Raw genomic sequence first — 25051 nt, 5'->3', positions numbered from 1 at the left:
TTTACCTCTAAATTTGTGACCTTAAAAAGAAGTTGGACTATATCCTTGAGTCTGTACATTACATTTTTGACACTGCTTTTTATTTTGACTAGGAGAAAGTCCATCCTCTCCCTTCCTTATCCCCTAATAAATCTGCTTAGTTTTAAGCATGTTTTGACATCACTCATAGAACTTCTTCCCCTTTTATTCTCATTTTTTAAATTTTTGCATAAGAGGGAAGGATGAGTTGAACATGGATACTTTCATTATTCTTACCCATACTTAGGAAAGAATGAGTTCAGAAATGGCAAAATAATTGCATTTGGGTCTCCTCAGGGTTCCACCATCCTGCAGCCATCCCTTCAGCTTATAGGAACACTGATTTCAACCAGACTTTCTGTGTAGGATAGCACAGGAGGGAGTGAATAGGGTCTTTGTGTGTATTTGAAGGGTCTTGTTTAATGTCAGGGTTTCCTTTCCTTTCAGCTTTCAGAAGTTTTCAGCAGGTTTCCTTTGGTAGGAGAGCTCAGCAGGTCCCTTAGTTCTAGCTCACTGCTTGAATCTCTCCACAGAGTAAGTGATTCAAGAGCAGGGCAAGTATCTTTGCTTTGGTTGTTCAGAAGTTATAGGAAAGAGACTAGGGAGAAGAGTAGTGCTGATGAACTATGCTAGTTTTCATTGTGAAAGTGACAAAATACAGTATGCCAGGACCTAACTTTGGCAGTGCTGAGTGATGATCTGGTTCTAACAGAATTCTGCCATAGTGATTTTTTTCTCTGTCATTATAATGGGTTGACTGCTTGCAACAAAGTATCCTGAAACTGTGCTAAAGGAAAAGTTGCTCCAACTTTAAAAAGTGATTGGTTTCATTGTGTCTGAATAGTTCTTATTGACATGAAAGGAAATGTTATTGAAGGTTGACTGCATATGTTTATGTACATTTATGTATATTTGGAATACTAGTATTTACACAAAATGAATTATTTGAAGATCTTTAATGAATTATTTGAAGATCTGGATAGTAATCAGAACTTTCAGAATTTAAAGAGATTGTCAGAAGATTAACTATACTAGTCAAGGTCTAGACTTTTTTCCTAGCAAGATAAGCTGGTTTATTAAACAAATTTTATTATTGTTGCTTTGAATACTAATCATAGGTTTTATAGAAATTTTTAAATTTTTGAAAAGTTGATATTAAATCAGTATATATTTATAGAGTCTATCAAGGAAATTAGAAGTCGATGAATATTTTTACTCTTTTTTATTTCTAGTGTTGAGAATTTATAGCATGCTTTTCTTTTATCTTCTTCTAAGCAGTGTAACTTGGCTTCCCTTTTGTATAGGATTATTCTGATTGTTCATTTAACCATTAAAAAAGGTCATGTATTCACCAGTAGTTTTGCTACTTGTTTCCCCCTTGTCCGGTAGGGCAGGAGCAGATGGAGAATAGTAAGCAGTTAGTTACTTTTAGTAAAATGACTGTAGTAAAGTTATATAACCATTTTCTTTTTCTCTCCTGTCTTTCATTTTCTTACAAAAAAACACCGTTAGTATCAGTATTTCAGGGGGTTGGGAACACAGGGAGAGAGCTTACTTAGTACCCATCTCAGTTCTTGGCAGACCTGTCAGATCACGAAGTAATTGAAATTTCAATGACATACCAGTTGAGGAAAAATTGAAGTCTATTTCAGTATCAGTTGAATAATTACATTTTATTATTGTAAGACTCTCTACAAACAATCAAATTTTGCTGTTATTACAAGTGGAAAACTTGTAACTTGCTATGGGTTTAGAACAAATTGGTTAGCTTAGTGTTACAGTAATGTTAAAATTATGAATTGTTTTTGTGACTGTGACTTAATGAACAAGAATTATTCTTGCTGTACACAGCACAGTGTATTCTTTTGGAAATAGAAAACTTAAATACATTACTGTAGATATAATTTCCCCCATCAAACATCCCAAACAACTTCTTTCTGTTAAGTACAAACAGCTTTCCTTTTAAGTTTGGATTACATTTAACAACAGATGTAAAACATGTTGGAAATGTTTTTACTAATGTATAAAAATCCATATTGACATTTGTGAAAGTTGTTCTGCCAGATTTATCCCTAGAACTCTGAGTTTGTATCCACAGAGTTCAGAACTTAGTTCTGTTTCTGACCAAAATGAGCCTGTGTTTATGAGTGAGTTTTAGTGGGTGTGTACAGCCCTACCTGACTTTTGGCTCAGCCCCTTCCTTTGATTAATGTAAAGTAAGCACTAGTCCTTCCTATTTACACAGAGGAAGAGGCTAGTTTATTTAACTATCAGCACCTTAACTTTAAGACAAGTTTATGAAGTACCAGCTCTAAACCCAAGAAGCTGATTTTTCTTTGGACTGTGATTCTGAAGGGCTTGGCAAGAGATGTCTAACTCAGAGTGCAAGATTACAGGCAGTTGGCTTTTTATATCTGCGTTGTTACAGTAGCAGCTATGGCTGTCTCACCTTTGTTCCTGTTAATGGACAGGTTTGTTGTCTCAAACTTAAATGGCCCTTTGGTTTTTCGAATTTCTTTGGTAATTAGTAATATTTTTAGAAAGAAGTATATAAAATAAATTTACATATTTAGCTTAAGATCACGGGGAAAAATACTTGAGTGGGGTGAGTGCAACATTGTTGTATGAACGATAAAAAAAAATCTTTTTTTATAGATGTAATTGCTGCATTGCTTGTGCTTAATAAGGGTGTGAGGTCTTTTCGTTGTGAGCTGCTTACTTGCTAATTATTAAAATAGATTTTTTTTCCAGGAGACTTTCCAGCTTTTCAATAGTTGTTTGTGAGAAACCGGATTCCTGCAGTTATGATTGAATAGGGTAGTTAAAACCTTTGTCAACTTTGTCTTCCTCATTCTTTCATGTTTTCCTTGGGAGAAAAAAAGGTAAACCTCATTACCGAAACTATTTATTTAGGGAATACTGTCTCTGATTTTCTCTTTTCCTGAAAGTAGATCTTTATTTCCTTTTTCCCCTCTCTACTTAAATGTGTAGGAAGATAGTAAGGATTATAAATATCTTTGGGAACTGGATTCAAGATTCCAGAAAGTGCTGGGAAGTATTGGAGACTTATCCTTATTTCCACCCCTGTCTCCACCTTGAATGAAAGATGGTAACATTGATTTGGAAACAATCTGTCAAATAGGCTTTTGGGGGAATATTTAAAAAATATTATATTTTGCCTAACCCCACCAAAACAGATTGAAAAATTAAACAATTAAATCAGAAAAGATTTTAATTTTGCCTTGGAGAACAGAAGAGTTCTCAGGTGTGATTTGGAGTTAGATTTAAGGAGCTAAATTCTAAAGAATTTTAAATTGTTTTTTCCTTGTCCCATATCTCACTTGCATGGACGTTTTTGCTGCCTCAAGCACAAAGGAGAAAAGGTCAAAGAAATCTCAAGTCAATGATTAAAATATTATTATCAAGTGAGTTTAATTATGTCATATGTTTTAGAGTAGGCCTTTGGAGTATTTCTTTGTTAATGATCCTTGGAAACTAACTTCTCAACTCCCCTGCATTTTGGTGACTTGTGAAACCTGTTTATCCAGATACAGAGATTACTAATACTTTAGTTTAACCTGTCCCTCTGTGATTGCTTTATTTTGCTATACTGTAGTGATAGTGAGAAAAATGCACCTGAAAGTTTTTAACTTTAATTTTACTTTTAGTGATAGCAGTAGTTGAAGGCTCTGTTTCCTTATTTGTAAAAGAATAGGATTGGAGACTTGATGACCTAATGTTCCTTCTCCCTCTAGATCTGGGATCCTAGGAATCTTGGAACTACCTTGAGGATGGGTGGTGGTTGTTTTTTTTGTGTGTGTGTGTGTGTGTGTGTGTGTGTGTGTGTGTGTGTGTGTGTGTGTGTTGATACTGAGCATCTAATAAAATAGTTGTGACAGATACTCTTTATGTGCAGGTTGTGATTTGATTATAATGGATCAATCAGGCAACAAACAGAAATGAAGCAACCTTTTATTAGTCTCTTAGACTATTTAGTTTGGTGATTTTGTGAATACAGTCACTTCCCTCAGTGGAACAAATCACAACAAGCTCTGGCCTTCTTTGCTTGTGATTCTCATCCCTGTCCTGCTATAGATCCTACATAGAGTGCTTTCCAGTGTGATTGAGGCCAGATGTAGCAGCACCCTCATGCTGAGACTCTAATGGGCCCTTGGTGCTCTTTCTATGTGGCTCTCTCTTTCATTCTGCTTCTGATGTACAGATCATTGTTAATAATTGCCAGTAGCCTAGTTATATCTATATGCTATGTTTTTTTCCCTTTCCTTAAGGCTATATCCCTAGAAATGATGAGATTTGGCGATGCTTTCTTTTCAGATCTACTTTTGCTTCTCATGTTGAGAGTAGCCATATTTACTAAACAGAATTGTTGTTCTATTTCGTGTGGCTTTCATTTTTACCTGAATGACTGATGGCTTATCATGCCTCGTGTTCACCTTCCTGATGGGTTGTCTGTGGTTGTATTTGATCCAGCATGTAAGTCAAGTGGTCTATCTCTGGTCTGACTCTCTGACTTCTCTCCTGTCATTCCCACAAAAGTGCCTCTAGCACTTCATCCACTTCTGGCAGACCTAAAAAATATTTTAAAAGCTATCTTCTGCGTGTCCCAGGCTGGGCTAGGCCTGAGGATTCAGAGGAAAAAAGTGAGTCTGCTTTCCAAGAGCTAACATTCTCCTGGGAAGAATCAACATAAGCAAAAGTTAAATACACAGAAAATCAATGCAAAACAAATGGAGAGAGAGCATTATGACTTTGTTAATAAGGAAAGGCGTCTTGTGTGATGTGGCACCTGATTCCAGCCTGGAAGGGAACTAGGGATTCCAATAACCAGAGATGAGGAAGAAAAGTATTCTAGGAATGGGGTGTGGCCTTGGGCAAGTGCCAGAGGCGGACTTTGGGTGGACCAGTTGGACTGTAATGTAGAGAGCCTCCAAGGGGGATTCATGTGAAATCAACCTGGAAAAAGAGATTGGAATAGGTGATGAAAGTCATTCAGTGACAAATTGAAGGAAAGAAACAAGCATTTATTAAACACCTAGTATGTTCTAGTCTCTGTGTTAAGTGCTTTCTATCACATTGGAGCCTTACCCTGACCCTGGACAGCCGGAGCTGTTATCACCATCTCCACATTCAGCAGAGCCTGAAGCTAAGGTAGGTGAAGTGTCAGCATCTGAGGCTGGGGTTTGACTTCCGGTCTTCCAGACTCCAACCCCAGCCCTCTATCTACTGTACCGCCTCCTTGCCTCTGGTAGAGAGAGGGACTATTACCTGCCAAGGTAGCCAGTTTTTCTTTTGGACGTCTCTAATTGTTCAGAAGTTTTGCTTTGAAGCATGTTGCTTTCTGTTTTTCATCTTCTACGCATTGCACCTAGTTTTGCTCTCTTGAGTCTAGTATACTCTTTCTAGAGGCTGTTGGGCAGTGCAGTAGATAGAGTGCCAAGCTTGGAGTTAGAAAGCCCTGAGATGGAATCTGACCTCAGACACTTATTAGCTATGTGAACCTGGGCAAATCACTTAGTCTCTGTTTGCCTCAGTTTTCCTCAGTTGTAAAATGGGGATAATAATAACAGCATCCACCTTGTAGTGGTGTTGTGAGGATCAAATGAGATGATGTTTATAAAGTGCTTGGCACAGTGCCTGGCACCCAGAAGGTGCTTAATAAATGCCTTTCCCCTCCTTCCATGTGACAGCCCTTCAGATCATGTCACTACCCACTTTTCTTTTCCAGGCTCCCTATCCCCAGTTTCTTCAGCCATTCCTTACATGACATGAGCCTAGGACCCTTCACAATCCTGGTTGCCTTCCCATAAGCATTCTCTAGTTTCTCAGTGTTCTTCATAAAATGTTTACCCTCCACCAGAGGTCTTAGGGGGCCCCACAGGGAGATATTGGTCATTGCTATTTTCCTTGCATGTTGAGTGACCACAGGCTTCAGCTTCAGGTGATAAAAACTGTTACTTATTGCAATTTCAGGATTTGTGTGTCTGAATTTGAAAGACTAGAGTGTGGAAGATTGTTTCAACTTCTCCTTTACCCTACAGGACATAAGTAGGAGCAATGTCCAGTCCAGTCAGTCTCCTCTGTGCCCAGGCACTTTGCTAAAAGCTGGAGATACAAAGAAAGGCAAAAAACAGCCCCTGACTGTAAAAAGCTCGTAATCTGCTCAGGAGAGGGGGTGGGTGGGTTGGGGACAACCAATGTGCAAATAACTTTGTACAATCAAATTACATACAGGATACGTTGGAGATGCTCTCAGGGGGATGATCTCAGGAGAACTGAGAACTGAGAAAAGCTTCTTGTAGCAGGAGGGATTTAGCTGAGACTCGAGGAAGCCAGAGAAGCCAGGAGACAGACACAGGGAGAGAGAGTTCCAGACATGGGAGACAGCAAATGAAAAAGTGCCCAGTGTCAGGAAATGGAGTGTCTTGTTCGAGGAACAGCAAGGGTCAGGAAGGTGGAAAGGGGCCAGGTTATGAAGGGCTTTAAAAGCCACAGGATAATGTATTCAAGCTGGAGGAAAATAGGGAGCTACAGTTGTTTATTGAGTTGGTTAGTGATGTAGAAATGGGCTTTTTAGGAAAGTCATTTTGATAGCTGAGTGGAGAATGGACTGAAATGGGGACAAACTTGAGACAGGGAAATCAACCACCAAGGTATTGCAGTTGCTTGTGAGGTTTGAGGAGATAAGGGCTTACTTGCTAGGGCGATGGGAGTATCAGAGGAGAAGAAAGGCATAAAGGAATGATAGTACCAAGATAGAAATGGCAGAACTTGGGAACTGATTGGAATGGGGTAGGTGGTACCCAGTGAGAGAGAGTTAAAAGTCAAAGATGGCTCCTATTTACAAACCTGGATGACTGGGAAGGTGGTGGTACCCTTATCAGCACTAGGGAAGTTGGGAAAAGGGGAAGGTTTGGGGGAAAAGGTAATGAGTTCCACCTGTGGGTGAATATCGTGAAGAGGAATATTCAGACTTGATGTTAGAAAAAAAAAAACAGCCTAACAATTAGAGCTACCCCAAAGTGGAATGGACTGCCTCAGAAAGTACTAGGTTCTGCAGAAATTCTGTTGAGGAGACGATGGCATCGTGAGCAGCCAGGAGCATGTGGGGTCTCGGTGGCCGGGGCTGAGACCCCTGGGTCCCTGATCTCCCTCACAGCCCCTTGCTTACCTGCAGGCCCAACTCAGGCTCCCCTCCCTTCCTAGTAGCTGCTGCCTCCCAGGGCCTCTGCACCAGCAGAGGTTTCAAACTCAAGGTTTGAAAATTCACAGACAAGCATGAATGGATATCAACAGTAAATAGTCTTAGGACAGTGGGAATTAGCATTGGGAGATGTAGCTTAGTGTAGTCTTCTAGAAGTTGGAACACAATTGAACAAACAAGATGAGTTTGGAACTTTGGAAAATGTGAAAGTTGCTAATGAACTCTATTCTTCTCTAACAGGAGAAGTAACTGAAATTAATGTAGCTCTTGCAGAAGACCCAGGACTTGTCAGCAAATCTTGTCGTGAAGATGGTTGACTGGTCAAGATGACTGGGCAACCCTTTAGAACTTGATGAACTGATGAGTGAGGGTGCATATGAGAGATACCCAAATAAATTAGCAGAAGAATACAGCCCAGTATAGTTTGGTCCTAAATTAGTGGTATATGGAAGGTTAGCAACTTTAACACTTCTGAAACAATACCATAGCATGGAAAATAATCTTAACTACTCAGAAATGACTGGATAAAAATGCTTTTTACTTTTTGCACCTTTTGTACAGCTTCTTTGTAATTTCAAGTTAGTGTCTTTCTAGTTCTGAATTTATTGCACCATATGTGGTAAGAATGAATTCTAAGACCATGTACTTCAGAGCTAGAATTTTATCTGTAAAAAGCCTTAAATCAATAATGTTGTAATGGCCAGTTCCATCCATCACTCCTTTTGTTCAAAATACATTTGGTTTTCTGTCCATGGGAATAATTTACTGAGATTGGTTAGCTGACTGGTGCCAGATGCTGTACAATACCAGCTTAACTTTTTTTAATAAACTACTTGGCTGAAGCTATTTTATACAGATGAGGCTTCAACTTTGCAGCAGAATAGGTAATGAAATTACCCCCCCCAACAAAAAAAGAAATTCTCTTAATGCCTCTAAGCAAAGGCTGGATGATGGCTTGTAGGAGTGACTCTTCTTCAGGTACAAGTAGGTCTAGGCTCCAAGGCCCTTTCCAACTGAAATTCTGTGATTCTGTAGTTAGTGGCTAGTAAGTATAAATGTTTCCATATTTCAAATGCAAATATGAGTGTAGATTATTTATATGATTTCCTCCAATGTCAGATAACTGTAAAGGACCACAGAGTGGTTCAACCTGTACCTGAAAAGCAATGCCTCTTACAACTTCCCATTGAAATGGTTACACAGCCTCTGCTTGGTGACCTCTAGTTATGGGGAGAGCATTCTCTCCCAAGGCAGTCCCTTTTCATTTTGACAGTCTTCATGGCTTTCCTTACATTGAACCAGAATCTGCCTCTCTACATCTTCCACCCTGTCTTCCTGGCTTTGCTTTCTGAGGCTGAACAGAACAAAATGATAACCTTTCAGATTCTTGAGGTCAGAGATCAAGTTCCCCATGCTGTGTCTGCTCTTGTGTAGGTTTAACATTTCTATTTCTTTCACATGACCTGTCTATGACGATGATCTCTTGCTTCATCCGCGTCCTGGTGACCTTCCTCTGCATTGTGCCTGTCATTGTACCTAAAAGGTACCTAGAATTGGAGAAAGGAAAAGCAGCAATAGTGATAGCTGACATTTATTTAGAGTTTGTAAGACTTAAAGCAATATTTTTATATGAGTTTCTAATATGATTTTCGTAACAGTCTTGTGGGTTAGGTGCTGCTATCATCCTCATTTTATGGTTGAAGATAGTTAAGCTTAGGGATTTACCACGGTTGCAAAACTAGTATTTGAAGCTGGATTAAAACCCAGGTCTTTCTGGTTCCATATTCTATTCTATCCACTGTGCATATTGTTTTAGACATGATGTTCTTTCTGTGTAACCAAAGCTTCTAGTTAGTTTTCTTAGCACAAGTAATTGATCTAATCATATGTTTGGGATTAGCCACATGGGAAAGGCACAAGTAAAAGGTATTTTTCTGGATCTCTTAAAATTGACTCAGTATTTTGTTCCTTCATTGGTCACTTATTAATTATCACAGTTATTTTCACTTAAACTTTTAACTACATTTGCAAGTAAAATAAGATCTTGAAGTGCTGTTTAGTAATTTCAAATTCTTCACGGTGTCTAGTCTTCCTGGTTCCTTTCTGTGGAGTTCTTCAGGTTTCTCTTGTACTTCTTTACTAAAAGTGATTTAAGAGTGGGATTGTGAGAGCACTGGCTTTATACTAGGTAGGTCGAGTATTCCACATTCTGTGGTCATAGAAGAAAATTGGTGCAAAATATTGGCTGTCCTTGACAGAATTTTTTTTTTTAAATTAGGCTTTAAACTTTATAATAGCAGGAAGTATCTTAACTTTGTATCTCCTTTAGCAGTTAATACACTGTGTGGCAATAAATTCTGAATATCATTACCCTGGCTCATTTCAGGTTTCGAGTCATTTTTAGAAAACACTACCACCTTTCCATTTGTTTAGTTTTTAGATTTTCCATGTACTTACTGGTGCCTTAATTTTCTCTAACCATTATTACTTTGGTTGGAGTCCAACAACTTTATGAGCTTTCTGTTTTTAGATATTCTTTATTTCCTTAGTCTCATTGGTGACTTCCGTTTTCCAACAAAATTTAGGATCGACTATGGTGAGTTAGCTGCTATGGCTTTCATTTCTGGATAGAAAACCTTTCATTCTTTTGCTTCCTAAAATTTTATATAATTCACTTCTGTCCTCTGGATGCTTTTATTGCCCTGCTTTGTTACATGATATTTTCATAGACGTGTCTAGCCTTTCAAATTAAAATGTAAACTTCTGAACGGCAGGGATTGTTATCTTGTTTCTTCTGCATCTCATTCAGTAATCTACTATGTTTTGTTTTGTTTTTTCCATAATAGTTGTGTTGTATAAGACTAACTATATTTCCCTCCATCCTATCCTGTCCCCCCATTACTTCTATTCTCTTTTGATCCTATCCCTCCCCATGAGTGTCGACCTCAAATTGCACTCTCCTCCCCATGCCCTCCCTTCTGTCATCCCTCCCACCCTGCTTATCCCCTTATCCCCCACTTTCCTGTATTGTAAGATAGGTTTTCATACCAAAATGAGTATGCATTTTATTCTTTCCTTTAGTGGAATGTGATGAGAGTAGACTTCATGTTTTTCTCTCACCTCCCCTCTTTATCCCTCCACTAATGAGTCTTTTGCTTGCCTCTTTTATGAGAGATAATTTGCCCCATTCCATTTCTCCCTTTCTCCTCCCAATATATTTCTCTCTCACTGCTTGATTTCATTTTTTTTTTTTTTAGGATATGATCCCATCCTCTTCAATTCACTCTGTGCACTCTCTCTCTATGTATGTGTGCGTATATGCATGTGTGTGTGTGTAATCCCACCCAGTACCCAGATACTGAAATGTTTCAAGAGTTACAAATATTGTCTTTCCATGTAGGAATGTAAACAGTTCAACTTTAGTAAGTCCCTTATGACTTCTCCTTGCTGTTCACCTTTTCATGGTTCTCTTCATTCTTGTGTTTGGAAGTCAAATTTTCTTTTCAGCTCTGGTCTTTTCATCAAGAATGCTTGAAAATCCTCTATTTCATTGAAAGACCATTTTTTCCCCTGAAGTATTATGCTCAGTTTTGCTGGTAGGTGATTCTTGGTTTTAGTCCTAGTTCCTTTGACTTCTGGAGTATCCTATTCCATGCCCTTCGATCCCTTAATGTAGAAGCTGCTAGATCTTGTGTTATCCTGATTGTATTTCCACAATACTTGAATTGTTTCTTTCTAGCTGCTTGCAATATTTTCTCCTTGACCTGGGAACTCTGGAATTTGGCCACAATGTTCCTAGGAGTTTCTCTTTTTGGATCTCTTTCCTGTGGTGTTCTGTGGATTCCTTGAATATTTATTTTGCCCTCTGGTTCTAGAATCTCAGGGCAGTTTTCCTTGATAATTTCATGAAAGATGATGTCTAGGCTCTTCTTTTGATCATGGCTTTCAGGTAGTCCCATAATTTTTAAATTATCTCTCCTGGATCTATTTTCCAGGTCAGTTGTTTTTCCAATGAGATATTTCACATTATCTTCCATTTTTCCATTCTTCTGTCTTTGTTCTGTGATTTCTTGCTTTCTCATAAAGTCCTTAGCCTCCATCTGTGCCATTCTAGTTTTGAAAGAACTATTTTCTTCAGTGAGCTTTTGAATCTCCTTTTCCATTTGGCTAATTCTGCTTTTGAAAGCATTCTTCTCATTGGCTTTTTGAACCTCTTTTGCCAATTGAGTTAGGCTAGTTTTCAAGGTGTTATTTTCTTCAACATTTTTTTGGGTCTCCTTTAGCAGGGAGCTGATTTGCTGTTCATGCTTTGACTTCATGTCTCTCATTTCTCTTCCCAGCTTTTCCTCTACCTCTCTAACTTGATTTTCAAAATTCTTTTTGAGCTCTTCCATGGCCTGAGCCCATTGGGTGGGCTGGGACACAGAAGCCTTGATGTCTGTGTCTTTTCCTGATGGCAAGCATTGTTCTTCCTCATCAGAAAGGAAGGGAGGAAATGCCTGTTCACCAAGAAAGTAACCTTCTATAGTCTTATTTCTTTTCCCTTTTCTGGGCATTTTCCCAGCCAGTGACTTGACCTCTGAATATTCTCCTCACACCCACCTCGCCTCCTGATCCTTCCAGCCAGCGTTTGGGGTCTGAGATTCAAATGCTGAGATTCAAATCCAGCCTCAGGGCTTTGGGCGGGGGCAGGGCTGCTATTCAGTGTGAGGTTAAGTTCAGATGCTCAGGTCAGGGCAGGGCCGCCTCTCTGGCTCAGTTCCCTCAGGGAGTTTATGCACAGACCTTCAACAATGGATCCAGGCTCCTGCCTGCTTGGGGAGCCCCGGTCTGCCGCAGCCCCTCAGCTTCTGTCTCCCGAGGGGGCCCGAGCCATGGGGGCACCCCACTCCCCCCTCGACCCGCCAAAGAGACTCTCTCACCGACCCCCATCACCTGTGGGTGGAGGGACCTGTGCGGCCGCTGGAGATCCCGTCCCTGAAGCCCGCTCGGATCTGTTCCTCTCAGTGCCGTGGCCGCAGCAGGGCTGTACTCAGCTCCCAGTCCCGGCGCCCAGTCCGCAGCGCGAAGGACCTTTTGCAAGAGGTTTGCAGGTCTCTCCGGAACAGAAATCTCCCTCGCTCCAATGTTCTTTGGCCTCTGGGTGCAGAATTCGCCGTGAGTTACTTCTTTGTAGTTGTTCCAATCTACTATGTTTTATGCAGATAATTGGGCCTGAGAAATGCCTGTTAAATGCATGAATTTGTTGTTGATGTTTCTCTTCTCGGAGCTCTCTCTAAGATCTCAGGAATCTTTTTCGATAGACCCTTGTACATTTTTCTGATGATTTGGCCAATGAGTAAACTGGGAATATAACATTGTTTAGGAAGGCTGTTCTTTCATTTTGTTTGTTATGGTAGATTTTCTTCTGCATGAGTACTGGCTGTTGAAATACTATTAAAGTTTATTGAGTAATTATAATCTGAATTCTAGAGCACAGAATTTTTTTCTGACTTTCCTAGGATGAAACCTTCAGGAGGGAGACATCAACTTTGGTATTTTAAATTGTTGTTGGTTCAGAACTATAGTAGCTGGCATAATTTATTTCTTTTTAAAAAACTTTTCAAATAAATGATCTGACATGTTTTAAATATCCATTCTTTTAAGATAGAAATACATTAAAAAATTTTTCATATCTATATATTTTTTACTTTTAGATATGATACACTTTATCTAAAGAAGTAAAATTTTAGTTTTGCTTCTTTCCAAATGAAAGCATTGTTTGTACAAGAAGTTATTTTAGGTATGTATACATATGCATATATATGCATATATATATATATATATATATATATATATATAATATGTATAAATATAGGGGCACTATGTTGTGTCTTGGAATTAGAAACTAAGGGAATACCCCTTGGTTGGGGAATTCTTGAATATATGAATATGATAGAATACTTTTTGTGCTATGACAAGGGATGATTTTGGAGAAACCTGAGAAGACTTGTATGAATTTATTCAGCATGAATAGAAAAAAAAGAGCAGTTTATTTCTTTAAAACATTGTAAAGAGAAACAACTTTGAAAAATTGGAGTATTCTGATCAATGCAGTGACCCGTCTTAACTACAGTGAATCCCATATGTTATCAGTTGCCTCCCAGATGTGGATAACTTTGGCAGACTGAGACGGGGTTTAAATGACTTGCCCAGGGTCACATAGCCACAGAGTATCTGCAGTGAGGTCTTCTGGACCCCAGGCCTAGCTAGCATTCTGTCCACTGTACCCTCCCCCAGATACACAGATGAGGAGAAAGAGAGACAAAGTGGGACATCTTTGAAACTAACAAATCGAATTTATCATTCTTTTAAAAAATCTGTGCTGTATGTAACAGAGATTCATAGTTCATGTACAACCCCTCCCCCCTTTTTTACTGTATACATAGAAGTGCTCATGCTTATGTTTGTCAAGTCCAGAACAACAAAAACATTTTCTATTACTCCAGTGACTCCATATTACCAGTAGGGTCAAATCTAAAGCCCTCTGTTTGGCATTTCAGACACTTTCTAACCTGGTTTCAATCTACCTTTCTAGTTTATTCAAAGGACTCTCATGCACTCTCTGATCCAGGGCTTCTTACCTTTCCTCATGCGTGTCAAGACATTTCCCATCTCTGTGCCTTTGCATTGGCTGTCTTTCATGCTCAGAATGCTCGTCTTTGCCTTGTGGAATCCCTAGCAGAAGCAATAATAGCCAGTGCTTACATAGCACTTTAAAGTTTGCAAAGTGTTATCTCATCTCATCCCTTTCTTCCCTTCTCTCCTCAACAACCCTGTGAGGTTGGTGATATTATAATTATCCCTGTTTTACCGATGAGGAAACTGAGGCCAAAAGGTTATCATTTTCTCAGGGTTACAGAGGTGATGTCTGGGGCAGGATTTGAACTCAGATCTTTATGACTCCATTTCACTGTCCTAGGCATCATGTAGCTGCCTAGTGGATTTCAAGATTGATTTAAAGCATCACTTTGTGCTAGAGGCCTTTCCTGATTCCCTGTAGTACCATTAGTACTGTCCTCAAATCACCTTGCTTCTATTTTGTCTGTATTTTTACTTGCCTTTATATTTATGTGTTTGGCCACGATAGAATGGAAGCCACTTGAAGGCAGGGACTGTTTTATTTTTGTCTTTGTGTCCCCAGAATCTAGTACAGTAACTGGTACTTAGTAGACACTTCCTAAGTGTTTATTGATGTATATTTACTATTCCCAGACCTTGCATTTAGCCACTATTTATTGGACATGTGCAATGCATTGAGCTAGATCATGAGTGGTATATGAAGTTGAATAAAACTCAGTTGGCATTTGACCAATCAAGTCTTTTCTGTGCCAGGCACTCTGCTAGGGGCTGGGGAAATATATACCAAGAATGAAATAATCCCTTCTTGCAAGGAACTTCTATCTTAATGGGAAATACAGTAAGTGCATAATAAGATACAGAATAAATATGAGGATACAAAGCAGTGAAGTAGAGTGTTGTTTGGGAAGGGGAACACTAGAATTGGGGACTATCAGGGAGAGCTTTAAAAGAATCTTGAAGAAGGTCAGGGTTCTGTGAGTCACTCAGGTAGGAGCAAGTTCCATCTAAGTATGGGCCTAGAGATGACAAAGTAGTGAGGACTAGCATGTCAGCAAACATTCATTAAGCACCTGCTGTGTGCTAGGCACTGGGCCAACTGATGGTGATGCCAAGGAGGGGCAGAAAATAGTCTGTGATCTCAAGCTCCTCAGTCTCTTGGGGGAGACCATCTACAAACAAGGTATTTGGGACGTCTCAGAAGCCTTAGTGGGACTTAAGCTGATTAGAGTTTTTAAGTCCCTGAAGCTGCTTGTCCTTGGTGTTTAATTGTTATATAAAATGTACTCCTAGTTCTGTTCACCAGCGTGCATCAGGTTGTAAAACATTTATCAATTAGGGAATGCTTAGAGTCGATTTTAACTTGTCCCCCTCTCCAAGCAGCCCCTTTCTCCAGCAGTTGTTCTTCATCTGTAAAAGGAATTGGAGAAGGACGTGGCAAACCACTCCAGTGTCTCTGCTCAGAAAACTCCAAATGGAGTCATGAAAAGTTAGACATGACTGAAACAACTGAATAACAAGAAGTCATATTCCTTGGGACCCCTTAACTGATTACTGCGTTGAACTTGTTTTCACTTTCAGACATTGTCTTCTACCTCTAATCATTAGTCACTCTCTGCTTTTGCTTGGTTCTTGATATTACACTATGCCTACTTAATTCTTTTTTTTTTCTTGATAGTTTTTCTTTGTCATAAGAAAGAATTCAGTCTGAATAGGAAGGGAGGAGTGGATAATGACTGTGATAGAAAGATATATCCTCAGTATAATATATTTTAGTATGCTAAAAATAATCCTTCAATTTAAAATATTTTCATGACTGTGGGAGGGAGGGAAATTAGTTACATAGCAAGTTTTTGTGTTATGTTTACAAATAAATTTTGCATAATATCAGCTTACTGGAATATTTCTCCTATAGGATTGAAGGGAAAGAGTTGAACCAGAACAAGGAAAAAGGAGCTGGGCCTTTTATCTTTAGTAATTTTGAAAGTCTTCCCCAAGACTTTTCCTCTTGTTTTCAACCTAGCCAATCTCAAATTTATTCTAAGAATCATCTGAAGTTTTAAACTGATCTCCAGCATCTTTAAATTCTTAGAAAGAAAACAGGGTTACTGGGAAAAAACAACAACAAAACAAAACCTCAGTTCATTTTTTGTAAATTTAAATAGAAATTGTCTGCAGCAACTATTCCAGTAAATTATTTCTGGAGTAGATTCAAGGAGGTTGGAAAGATGAAGTGGAAGCATTTTTTAAAAATTTTTCCATAAAAATTGTCAAAGTAGGGCAATATATTATGGTAATTTCATATTGAGAGTGGAGATAATTTGCTTGTTTATTATTTCTACTGAAGATCTCATTTAGAAATTCTCTTAGCAGCACCTCTCTTTGTGCTTGAAAAATTGCCAAGAAGTATGCATTAATCTTGCTAGAAATGTTACTTATGATAAATTCCAGACACAGAATTAACTAAATGTAACAGATTTTCCTAGAATAAATGGTACAGTAGTATAATTAATGCCCTAGAATTAACATAGTGCTTATTTTTGTTTGAGTATTACTTTTCTCTGCATACAACTATATTTCATTTTATATATTTTATTATAAAGTTAACTGTCAGTCATAAAGATAAATTTTATAAAATTAGTGTGAAAAATCTTATTTGACAGAGTAAAGTCTCATGAATTAATTAAAAAAGAGAAAAAAAAAACTTTTTTTTTTTGTCCTCTTACCAGTGCATTTGCAAGCTATACTTTTGGCTTTGTTTTCTATTTTGTTTTGGGGTTTTTTTTGCATTTAAATTTAAAAATTGATTTCACTGTACTTGTATAACTTATTCTGCATAGTATACTATATTTATGATGGAGGAAAGAGAGCTGTCACTTCATTGTTCATAGTCAATGCCTAATAATCTCCTACTTTTCATATTTTCTTTTCTTTCTTTTTTTTTTTTTTTAGGAATTTGTTTGCTAGAAAGCAAAATGAAAGAGTTGACCCACATGGTGATTTGGGATGGAAGCTATTTGGGAAAGTACCACTTCGAGAGAATTTTCAGAATAGTTCCAAGAAAACACAAAAGGTATGTCCGATAGACTAAAACACAAAACTGCCTATGATGTATACAGTATATTTATAAAGCTTGAACAAGTAATATAGCATTGCATGAAAATGGTATGCTAAGTTCTTAAGAAAGCTAAATATATATATGTATACATATATGTATGTATGTATGTATGTATATTGTATGTCTATTTAGGGTGTGGGTGGTCTTATTTTAACTTCTTTTCCATTTCTCATTATGGAGACTTTCCATCATGAACTTCCTTTAGATAAAGGCTCCTCTGTTGTCATTTAAAGCTGCTTCCAACCTGTCTTGCTACTCCAATCCCATGTCACTCCCCCAGCAGTCCTCTCTTTAGTTAGAATGGTGTATATGGCATACTCAGCCATGACATTCCATCTCCTGCCTTTGTGTCAGGAATGCTCTCCTTCCTCTCTATTGAAAGCTCATCTCAGGTTTCACTTACTATGAAGCTTTTCTTAATTCCCTCAGTTTATGCTTAATTACTTTGAAATGCTTGAAATATTATTGACTTACCTGAGGTCATGTTGTACTCTCCTGTTTCCCACCTATAATGTAAGGTCTTTGAGGGCAGGGACTATTTTGTGTTTGTACCTGCAGTGCCTGGCCCAGTGCCTTGCACATGTAGAAGGTGTTTAACGCTAGACAGATCAGGGATTATGAATACCTCAAACAATGTAGCTGCGTCAATTGACGCTGCATTTTTTTTAAATCGATTAAGCCAAGAAAATAGAGTAGAGTTAAAATTTTATTTCAGAGTAGAATTATAATATCTTTGCATCAGTTGACAAGCTTGGCCCTTTTAGTGTTAATGAGTGTTTGTTAAATTGTGTTGAATTTCATTACATTGTTAAATATAATTTATTTGATCTTTCGTCAGCTATTGGATGTTTAGCTTATTTCTAGATCTTCGTATCTGCAAAACATGTTGGCATATCTCCCTCTGTATGTTATACACATATATGTAACATACATATATGTATCACCATCTCTAGCTTTTTTTCCTCTCTTTCTGTTTCTCTCAGTTGCATGTCACAGGCATTGTATTAGGAATCAGAGGACCTGGGTCCAAGTCCTCACTCAGCTATCCTCTGTATAAACTTTGATAAATCTCGTTACCTCCCTAGGCTTCAGTTTCATCAGTGGTTAAAAATGAAAGGAGGGGGTTGGATTAGACAGTTCCTAAGCTTCAAATCTGTGATCCTGTCATCTTTTCTTTCTAACTCCCAGGGTTTATTGAAAATTATGGGATTCTTGGGCCAAAAGCATATTTTTTTCTTTAGGCCCCTTAATATTACTTTTGTCTTTCCCATTTATCCTTTTTCTTCAAGACATGAAAATGAATTATAATCTTTAACTTAAAGGTAACACATGACTGACGAGGACAACTAATTACATAGTAATACAGTATTGCAGTGAAAGAAGACCATCTGGTTTGTAGTATTAGTTAGAAAAGAATGTAATTGTACCTGCATTAGTCATACAACCCTGTTTGTGACCCAGTTTATCTTGCTTTGTTTCCTCTCCTGTCTTCTGTGACTTGAGTTAGTAGGGATAGAGGAGGAGAGTTAGAGAAGTTTGGTGATTTTAAATTTTAGGCAGCAGTACAGATGCAGTTTCCTGTACTATGAAAGCACAACTTAAAAGCTTAGAAAGCACATGTGCTTTTCTTCCTTCCATTGTTCATTATTCACAGAACTTTGGAGTCTGGTACTTTTGTGAAGCAGATAGAAACCTATAAGAATACCAATTTGAACTAATTTGGTGACTTTAGTAGGTGAGAGTGCCTCTTGTACAAAGTGTAGGAGAGAGATCCAACGTCTGCTTGTTAGTGAGACCTCTGAGCCACAGCTAACCCTCTTTGGGCTGTTTCCTCCTCCATAAAACAAGGTGCTTGAGCCTGATGGTCACAGAGGCCCTTTCCAATGCTCTCATTGTGCAGTTGGAGGAATAGGGCCAATGAATATTAAAGCCCTTTCAGTATACTCCTCTGAGAACGAATGTAGTTAACAGTTTTGTTTAATAGTATGGTTGGAATCCATTATCGGTATTATAAGAAATAATCTCTTTGAAGTTGTAACTTTAGTTACTATTGAAATTACAAGGTCACCCAGGACATTGGAAGTTCAAGTTGAGTAGAGTCTGAGATCTAAAGGTCAACCCTGATCCCTCAGAGTCACTCTCGAACCTGGGACAAGTCTCTTCCCAACTTCTTTGAGCCTCAGTTTGCTCAACTGAAAAAAGAGGGAGTTGGACCTGAGGTCTTTTCCAGCTCTAGAGCCAAGATCCTGTGGTGCTGATGGTGGTGGTGAGAGAGATCATAGATAACATTTAGTAAAGTAGATTTTTATTGTTTACACCAAGTATATGTCATTCATGTTCCTCACTTTGAATTATGAAAAATTATCTTTCCCCCTAATTTAGTAGTTAGTCACTCATTTGTTAGACCAAGGTTATAGCTAAAAAAAACAAGCAAACCTTGTTTTGAGTGGTTTTGTCTCTAGTTTTATAAAATTAACATAGTGGATTCTTTCAGGATGAGTAATTTTTCTGTTTTTTAGAGTAATATGAAACCCACATGCTGATTCTGTTGTGTTAATTATGCTCTTAGCATGTGTATAGAAGGGAACCAGGTACTTAATCAGACCTTTATTATATATATGTCTGTGTAGTTTTCTTAGATTTTTTTTTTTAGTCTATATTTAACTATTTGGGGAAATGTTTAATATAAATGAGAAATAAGTAGAATGGATTTTTTTGGGATCTTCTTTGAAGATTCAGTTTGCCATGCTCATTATGTAATAATGGATCTATTTAAGGTAATTAAACTGTAAATTGGACAATGTCTTGATGCCTGAAGAATTTTTTGAGAGTATATATAATGTTTAATTAGCTTAATAGTCCCTTTAAGGTTTGAAAAGTTCTTTCCTTCCAACAATACTAAATAGAAATTATGAATATATTTTATCAACATAACAAAGATCAGTGCCTACCATTTTCCTGGCTTGATCAAGAATAGGGAGGTAACATAGGATATAGTGTAAAGCATACCAGCTTTGGAATTATAAGCCTTGAGTTCATGTCGTGGTTGTGGTGCTTACTTTAAAAAAAAAAAAGTGTGACATTGGACAAAGTCATTTAATCCCTTCAAGTCTGTTACTTCAACTGTAAAAGAAGGGTTTAAGTTAGATGATCTCTGAGGTATTCTCTGTCCTTGAATGTGTCACCTGCCAAGGTTTTTCATCTAAGGAAGGCAAATATTGTGCTTCTCATGTATATGTGAGACACCTGAAGATCACAGAATGGTCCAGGGCCATGTAGCCGGGCAGTGACCAAGCCAGGATTTGAAACTGGGCTTTCTATCTCTGAGTCCAGTATTCTCTGCATTATTCTGTCTTACCTCCCTATGTTAGAAGAGAATGAAAGACTTTCTGAACTGAAGGGACCCTAAAGATCATATAACCCAGCCCCTTCAGCTCCAGAAAGCTTAAGTAACAATATTCAAGGTCATAAAGTTAGGTAAAAATGGAGCCAGGGCTGAACTTTTGGTTCCCTGACACCCAATGTGATAGATTTGAGGAGAAGGCCTTTTGTGCTGTCCTTAAGGATAGAGTGAATGTTCAGAGTCTTTCCTATAAGTACCTCCAGTATCGCCTGTACTGTTAATGAAGTATAGCTTTTATATACATGCTGGATCTGTGACCCATAACAAAGCTGCAGCTTGGCACTTGCCCCTCATCACAGTGCCCCATGATGGGTTTGCATCAGGACCTCCTCCTGTCCTGGCATCCATCTTCTCCCTGAAGTGCTTTGCTGGCCAGACCCTATCATCCCTTATATCCACAGACCTGGTTTCAGAATTCTTTCAAAGCTTCCATCTACCTCTTTTTATATCTTTAAAACCTCTGCTGAGTATCAGATTATTTTTTAACATTTCAGAAGGTCTATAAGAGAGGGATAACTCAGTCATTCCTGTGATTTCATTGGTGTAGTTACAGCACAGTTCCAATTGTCTGTTGGGAGAGGCTTGATGTTACCTCACGTACATTGTTGGGCATGTACTCAAAGCTTTTCTGTTTGGGCGTAGGATTTAGGAGAACTTAGGAGAGTTCTCTGTTAACGTAACCTTTGAGAGCCCAGAGCTATTGTTATGCCATGATGAAAGAAGAGAATACCTGCATATGAGATTATTATGAAACTGTTTCTTATTCAAGTGTTCTAAATGACTGTGCTGCACTATTGGAAGGGGCTGGGGGTTCTTTTAAATTGCAAGGATTTAGTGCCTTGGCTAAGATATACGTTAAGCTTTTGTGTTCTAGCATTGGAATATGATTGCCATTTATAATAATATTTCTGTGGGAAAAGTCTTTTCTGAATTACAGCCAAAACTTTTAGAATATGACTTTTTCTCAAGTTAGGTACTTCTGATATTTTCTGTGTAGTTTGTAACTGATCATGGCCTTAGATGGCAGGCCCCACTGTTGAGACTCCAATGGAAATGTGTAGTCTGAAACTGAATGCTGCGATTTTGTAATGGTAAGTGTATTAATACATCTTTCTAAGAAATAAAAAGGAAGTTTTCCTTTTTTTTGCTTCCTTTTGGCAATTTACTGTATTTGCTTTAAAAAAAAAACGACTTAACACCCCCCCTAAAAAAAAGAAAGCCTTTCATATCTTTACTAAATGCCATGGAATCTTTTAGTATCTCTGAGTGATCCAATCTAACTAAATCTCATGACTAATAATGCATGGATATCCTCTAGCATTTTGTTTTGTACCTCTCTGGTCCATTTTGGTGATAATATTGAGTATTAAATCTGAGGTTTTAAACTCAATGAGAACTGACAGATTCTTTCATCTAAATTTTATATCTCTTTTAGTGATTGAGTTGAATTGTGTTTAACGCTTCCTAAGGTCTTTTGTAACATGGGAGCCCCACCGGCAGTCCACCGTTCATAGGATTAATATAGAATGATAGAATTTCAGAGTAGGAAGGGAACGTTCAAGTCTTCCTGTACAGCCCCTCCTTGAAGCAGAACCCTCTTCTCCAATTGTGATGATTCATATTCCACTTGAAGAACTCTACTGATTTGCAATGCCCTCCTAGATTTGCTCTGATATTTAAAGCTAGGTCGCCACAGGCAAGTCTCTAAGCCTTTGAGTCTCACGTTCCTTTCCTTTGATAAAATGGTCAGGGTTGTTGTGAATGCAGGAATATGTATTATAAACCTTAACAAATTTAGAGACGTGAATCATTCTTATGGAGCTTGGTTAGTGAAAAGAACTCTCTACTTGGAGTTTGGAGCCCCTGGTTCATATCCCAACTCCAGCACTGAAAAGATTTGTGACCCTGAGCAAATGATTTCACTTCAGAACCCTGGTTTCACCAACTAGGAAATGAGAATGCACTCATATATTTACTTCATAGAGTTTATGTGAGAATAAAATACCTCCGGAAGCAACCATTTCTACTTTTTGATACTTCTAATTGTTGGAAAGTTTTTTTCTTAACTATTATCTTTGTAATTTTAGTTAGTGTATATGTAATGAACACTACATGACTGAAAAACAAATTTGAGGGTGAAATTTATTCTTCTATTTCCTTGGCTTTCTTTTGTGTGAATATATTATCTAGTGTAAAGTCAGACCACTAGTTGTCTGTTACACAATGTTTAGTTTGAGTACATTTAAAAAGTAGCTCATATTTGTATATTATTTTGCTGTTTACTGAGTTCTCAAAAGCCTCGTATTCAAAGTAGGGTGATGGTAAATACAATAGTGATTGGTATAGAGGCCAACTACCTAAAATGAAGTCTCTTGGAAAAGGAAAAAAATAGAAGTATGCAGCAAAAAATAATACTGATTACATGCTGTACTCAGGTTTTATACAAACTAGATCTAGGGTAATGGTGTATGTTCATAGCAACATAGCAATATCCCTGTTTTACAGAGAGTTGTATCTTGTCCATAACTACAACTGTAAGTAAGTCATGAAGCTGAGATTCATGATGAGATATGTGGATTGCCAAGACTAGTATTCTCCCTGTTATACCATACTGCTAAGGTTACTCTCAGCTGTGTTCTCTGATCTTAATACTCTGAGGACTGAGGAAAGACTATTCAGTTTATCAGTTAAGAGATCATTGGTAACCTTGGAGCAGACCTTCAGTTTGCTGAATGGCAGGCCGTGAAATCAAATGACAAGTGGTTGAAAAGTGAATGGGAAGCCAGAAAGCTAACTGACCATTGGAAAATATTACAGTTGGGAGTGTTTCTAAAAATAGGGAGCTAAAAATCTAGGAGTTTGATGCTGAGAGAAGATATAGAGGATTAGGTAGCTGGAGGAGTGAAGACTGGAACAGGGGAGGTATGCATGAGATGGGAAGGAGCAGCATCATGGATAGGGGTGTTGGCCTTTGCTAAGGAGAAGGGTCACCTTTTCTTCAGAGACTCTACCAATGGAGGAGAGAGTGGGGGATGATGTTGAAGGAGGGTTTGAGGTATGGCATGGGGGAGAAGAGGGAGTTCATGATGGATAACCTCTTATTTTATCAGCAAAACAGGAGACAATATCCTCTTCTATTAGGATGGGGAAGAGGTAGCATAGATAGCTTGAGAAGGGGAGAGTTTTGAAACAGCTCTTCTGCATGGTCCAATAAAATGTTGGTCAGGGCAGCGTGATAGAAGGACAGTAGTACAGCTATGAGGGCCCTGTTGAGATGAGATAGTGTAAATTAGTGGATCTGACTGATGTGATCTTGTGATTTCTCCCAGGAGTTTTTGACCCGACATTACTAGGACTTGAGAAGGCTCACAGTGGAAGTAACTTAGATTTGGTGTTTGACAAGGTCCAAGTAGGGACAGGGCAAAGAAACCAGTAAAAGATCAGTTACAGTTGAACTGGCTCACTGTAGGAATACCCTTGGAAGGTAGGAGAGTGAGGCCTGTCCAGGAGTGATGGACTAAGAGAGCAGTGGAGGATTAGAATGGCAGGAGGTACTTGTGAGGAGGAGGAGGAAGGATAGATTTAGGAGAAGTGCGTCAGGGGGGAAGATAGAGTAGCAATAGGGCGTCCAGCAGAGGAACTTAAGTCTTTCATTGTGAGGTCAGACAGTGGAAGGGGAGGACAGAGCACGTTAGGCACACAAAGGATAGGGCCAAGATGGATGAGGAACAAGGATTCAAGAATAATCGTGTCAGGGATCATTGGTGCCTAGGCTGCTAGCCATTCTGTATCACTAGATGGAGAGATGAACAGAGCATTTGATAAGCACCTGCAATGTGCTCGGCCCAAGGATGAAGAGAAGAGGGGAGTTCACTAGTCATACATCTTGTTGCCCCTCACTGTAAGCTATGGCACCCTAGTTCAGTGGTAACAGAGGGCTGATTTTCTCCCTGGTGGCTCAGACTCTCAGTAGGTTCTGGATAGTAAAAGGCTCATCTGCATCCCTCAGTGGAAAAGATTTTAGAAGTAGTTAGAAGTAGCCTTGTTCCAATCTCTTATAGGTAAGGAATCTAAAGCCAAGAGAGCCTGAGTGACTTATTGGACCTACAGTCAGAAAGACCTGAGTTCAAATATGGCCTCAGACATGTACTATCTGTGTGACCTTGGGCAAGTCACTTAAGGTCTGTGAGTGCCTCACTTTCCTCATTGGTAAAATGGAGATAATAACAGCACCTACCTCAAAGGTTGTTAAGAAGATCAAATGATATGATATTTGCAAATGCTTAGCACAGTGCCTGGCACATAGTAAATGCTGTAGAAATGCTTATTCGATCACCCTACTTACTCAAGATCACAAATTGTTAGTTCTGGAGTTGGAATTCTAATGCAGGTCTTTTGATTCCAAATTCATTGTTGTTTCTACTAAAAGGTCCCCACTCTACAGTACTGTTAAAAAGGTAAGAATTAATGACTATAGATCTTGCTTTCAACAAACTCTTATTAAGTGCTGACTATGTGCCAGCTCTGTGCCTGGAAAAGACTGACTAAGAATTTAATCAGTGCTTGTTAACTGACTGGGAATCAGAAGTTTTGAGTCCCTCTTGAAGAAGGTCTTTATTGCTGTTGACCTTCAAATGATTTGGGTTTGTAGTGGATTCTGAACGCTAATGGA

At 38.5% G+C, this 25051-nt stretch overlaps 1 protein-coding gene and 1 pseudogene across 3 annotated transcripts in view; both read left to right on the top strand.

Moving 5' to 3' along the window:
- TBC1D14 (TBC1 domain family member 14) overlaps window positions 1-25051 on the top strand; it is a 115937-nt gene that overhangs the window by 33721 nt on the left and 57165 nt on the right. For 2 of the 3 annotated variants that reach the window (XM_072620165.1, XM_072620163.1), the window contains exon 3: window positions 16811-16931. In XM_072620165.1, the coding sequence (XP_072476266.1) occupies window positions 16811-16931 (121 nt within the window). Of the gene's footprint in view, window positions 1-4979; window positions 5188-16810; window positions 16932-25051 lie in introns of those variants that run through there. The other variant, XM_072620167.1, reaches the window with a different exon arrangement.
- On the top strand, window positions 4458-7748 carry LOC140510798 (glycine cleavage system H protein, mitochondrial-like; annotated as a pseudogene).

This window comes from Notamacropus eugenii, chromosome 6 (genome assembly GCF_028372415.1).
Source record: "Notamacropus eugenii isolate mMacEug1 chromosome 6, mMacEug1.pri_v2, whole genome shotgun sequence".
Taxonomy (NCBI): domain Eukaryota; kingdom Metazoa; phylum Chordata; class Mammalia; order Diprotodontia; family Macropodidae; genus Notamacropus; species Notamacropus eugenii.
The sequence above is the reverse complement of the archived record's forward strand: the minus strand, read 5'-3'. Positions and strand labels throughout refer to the sequence as shown.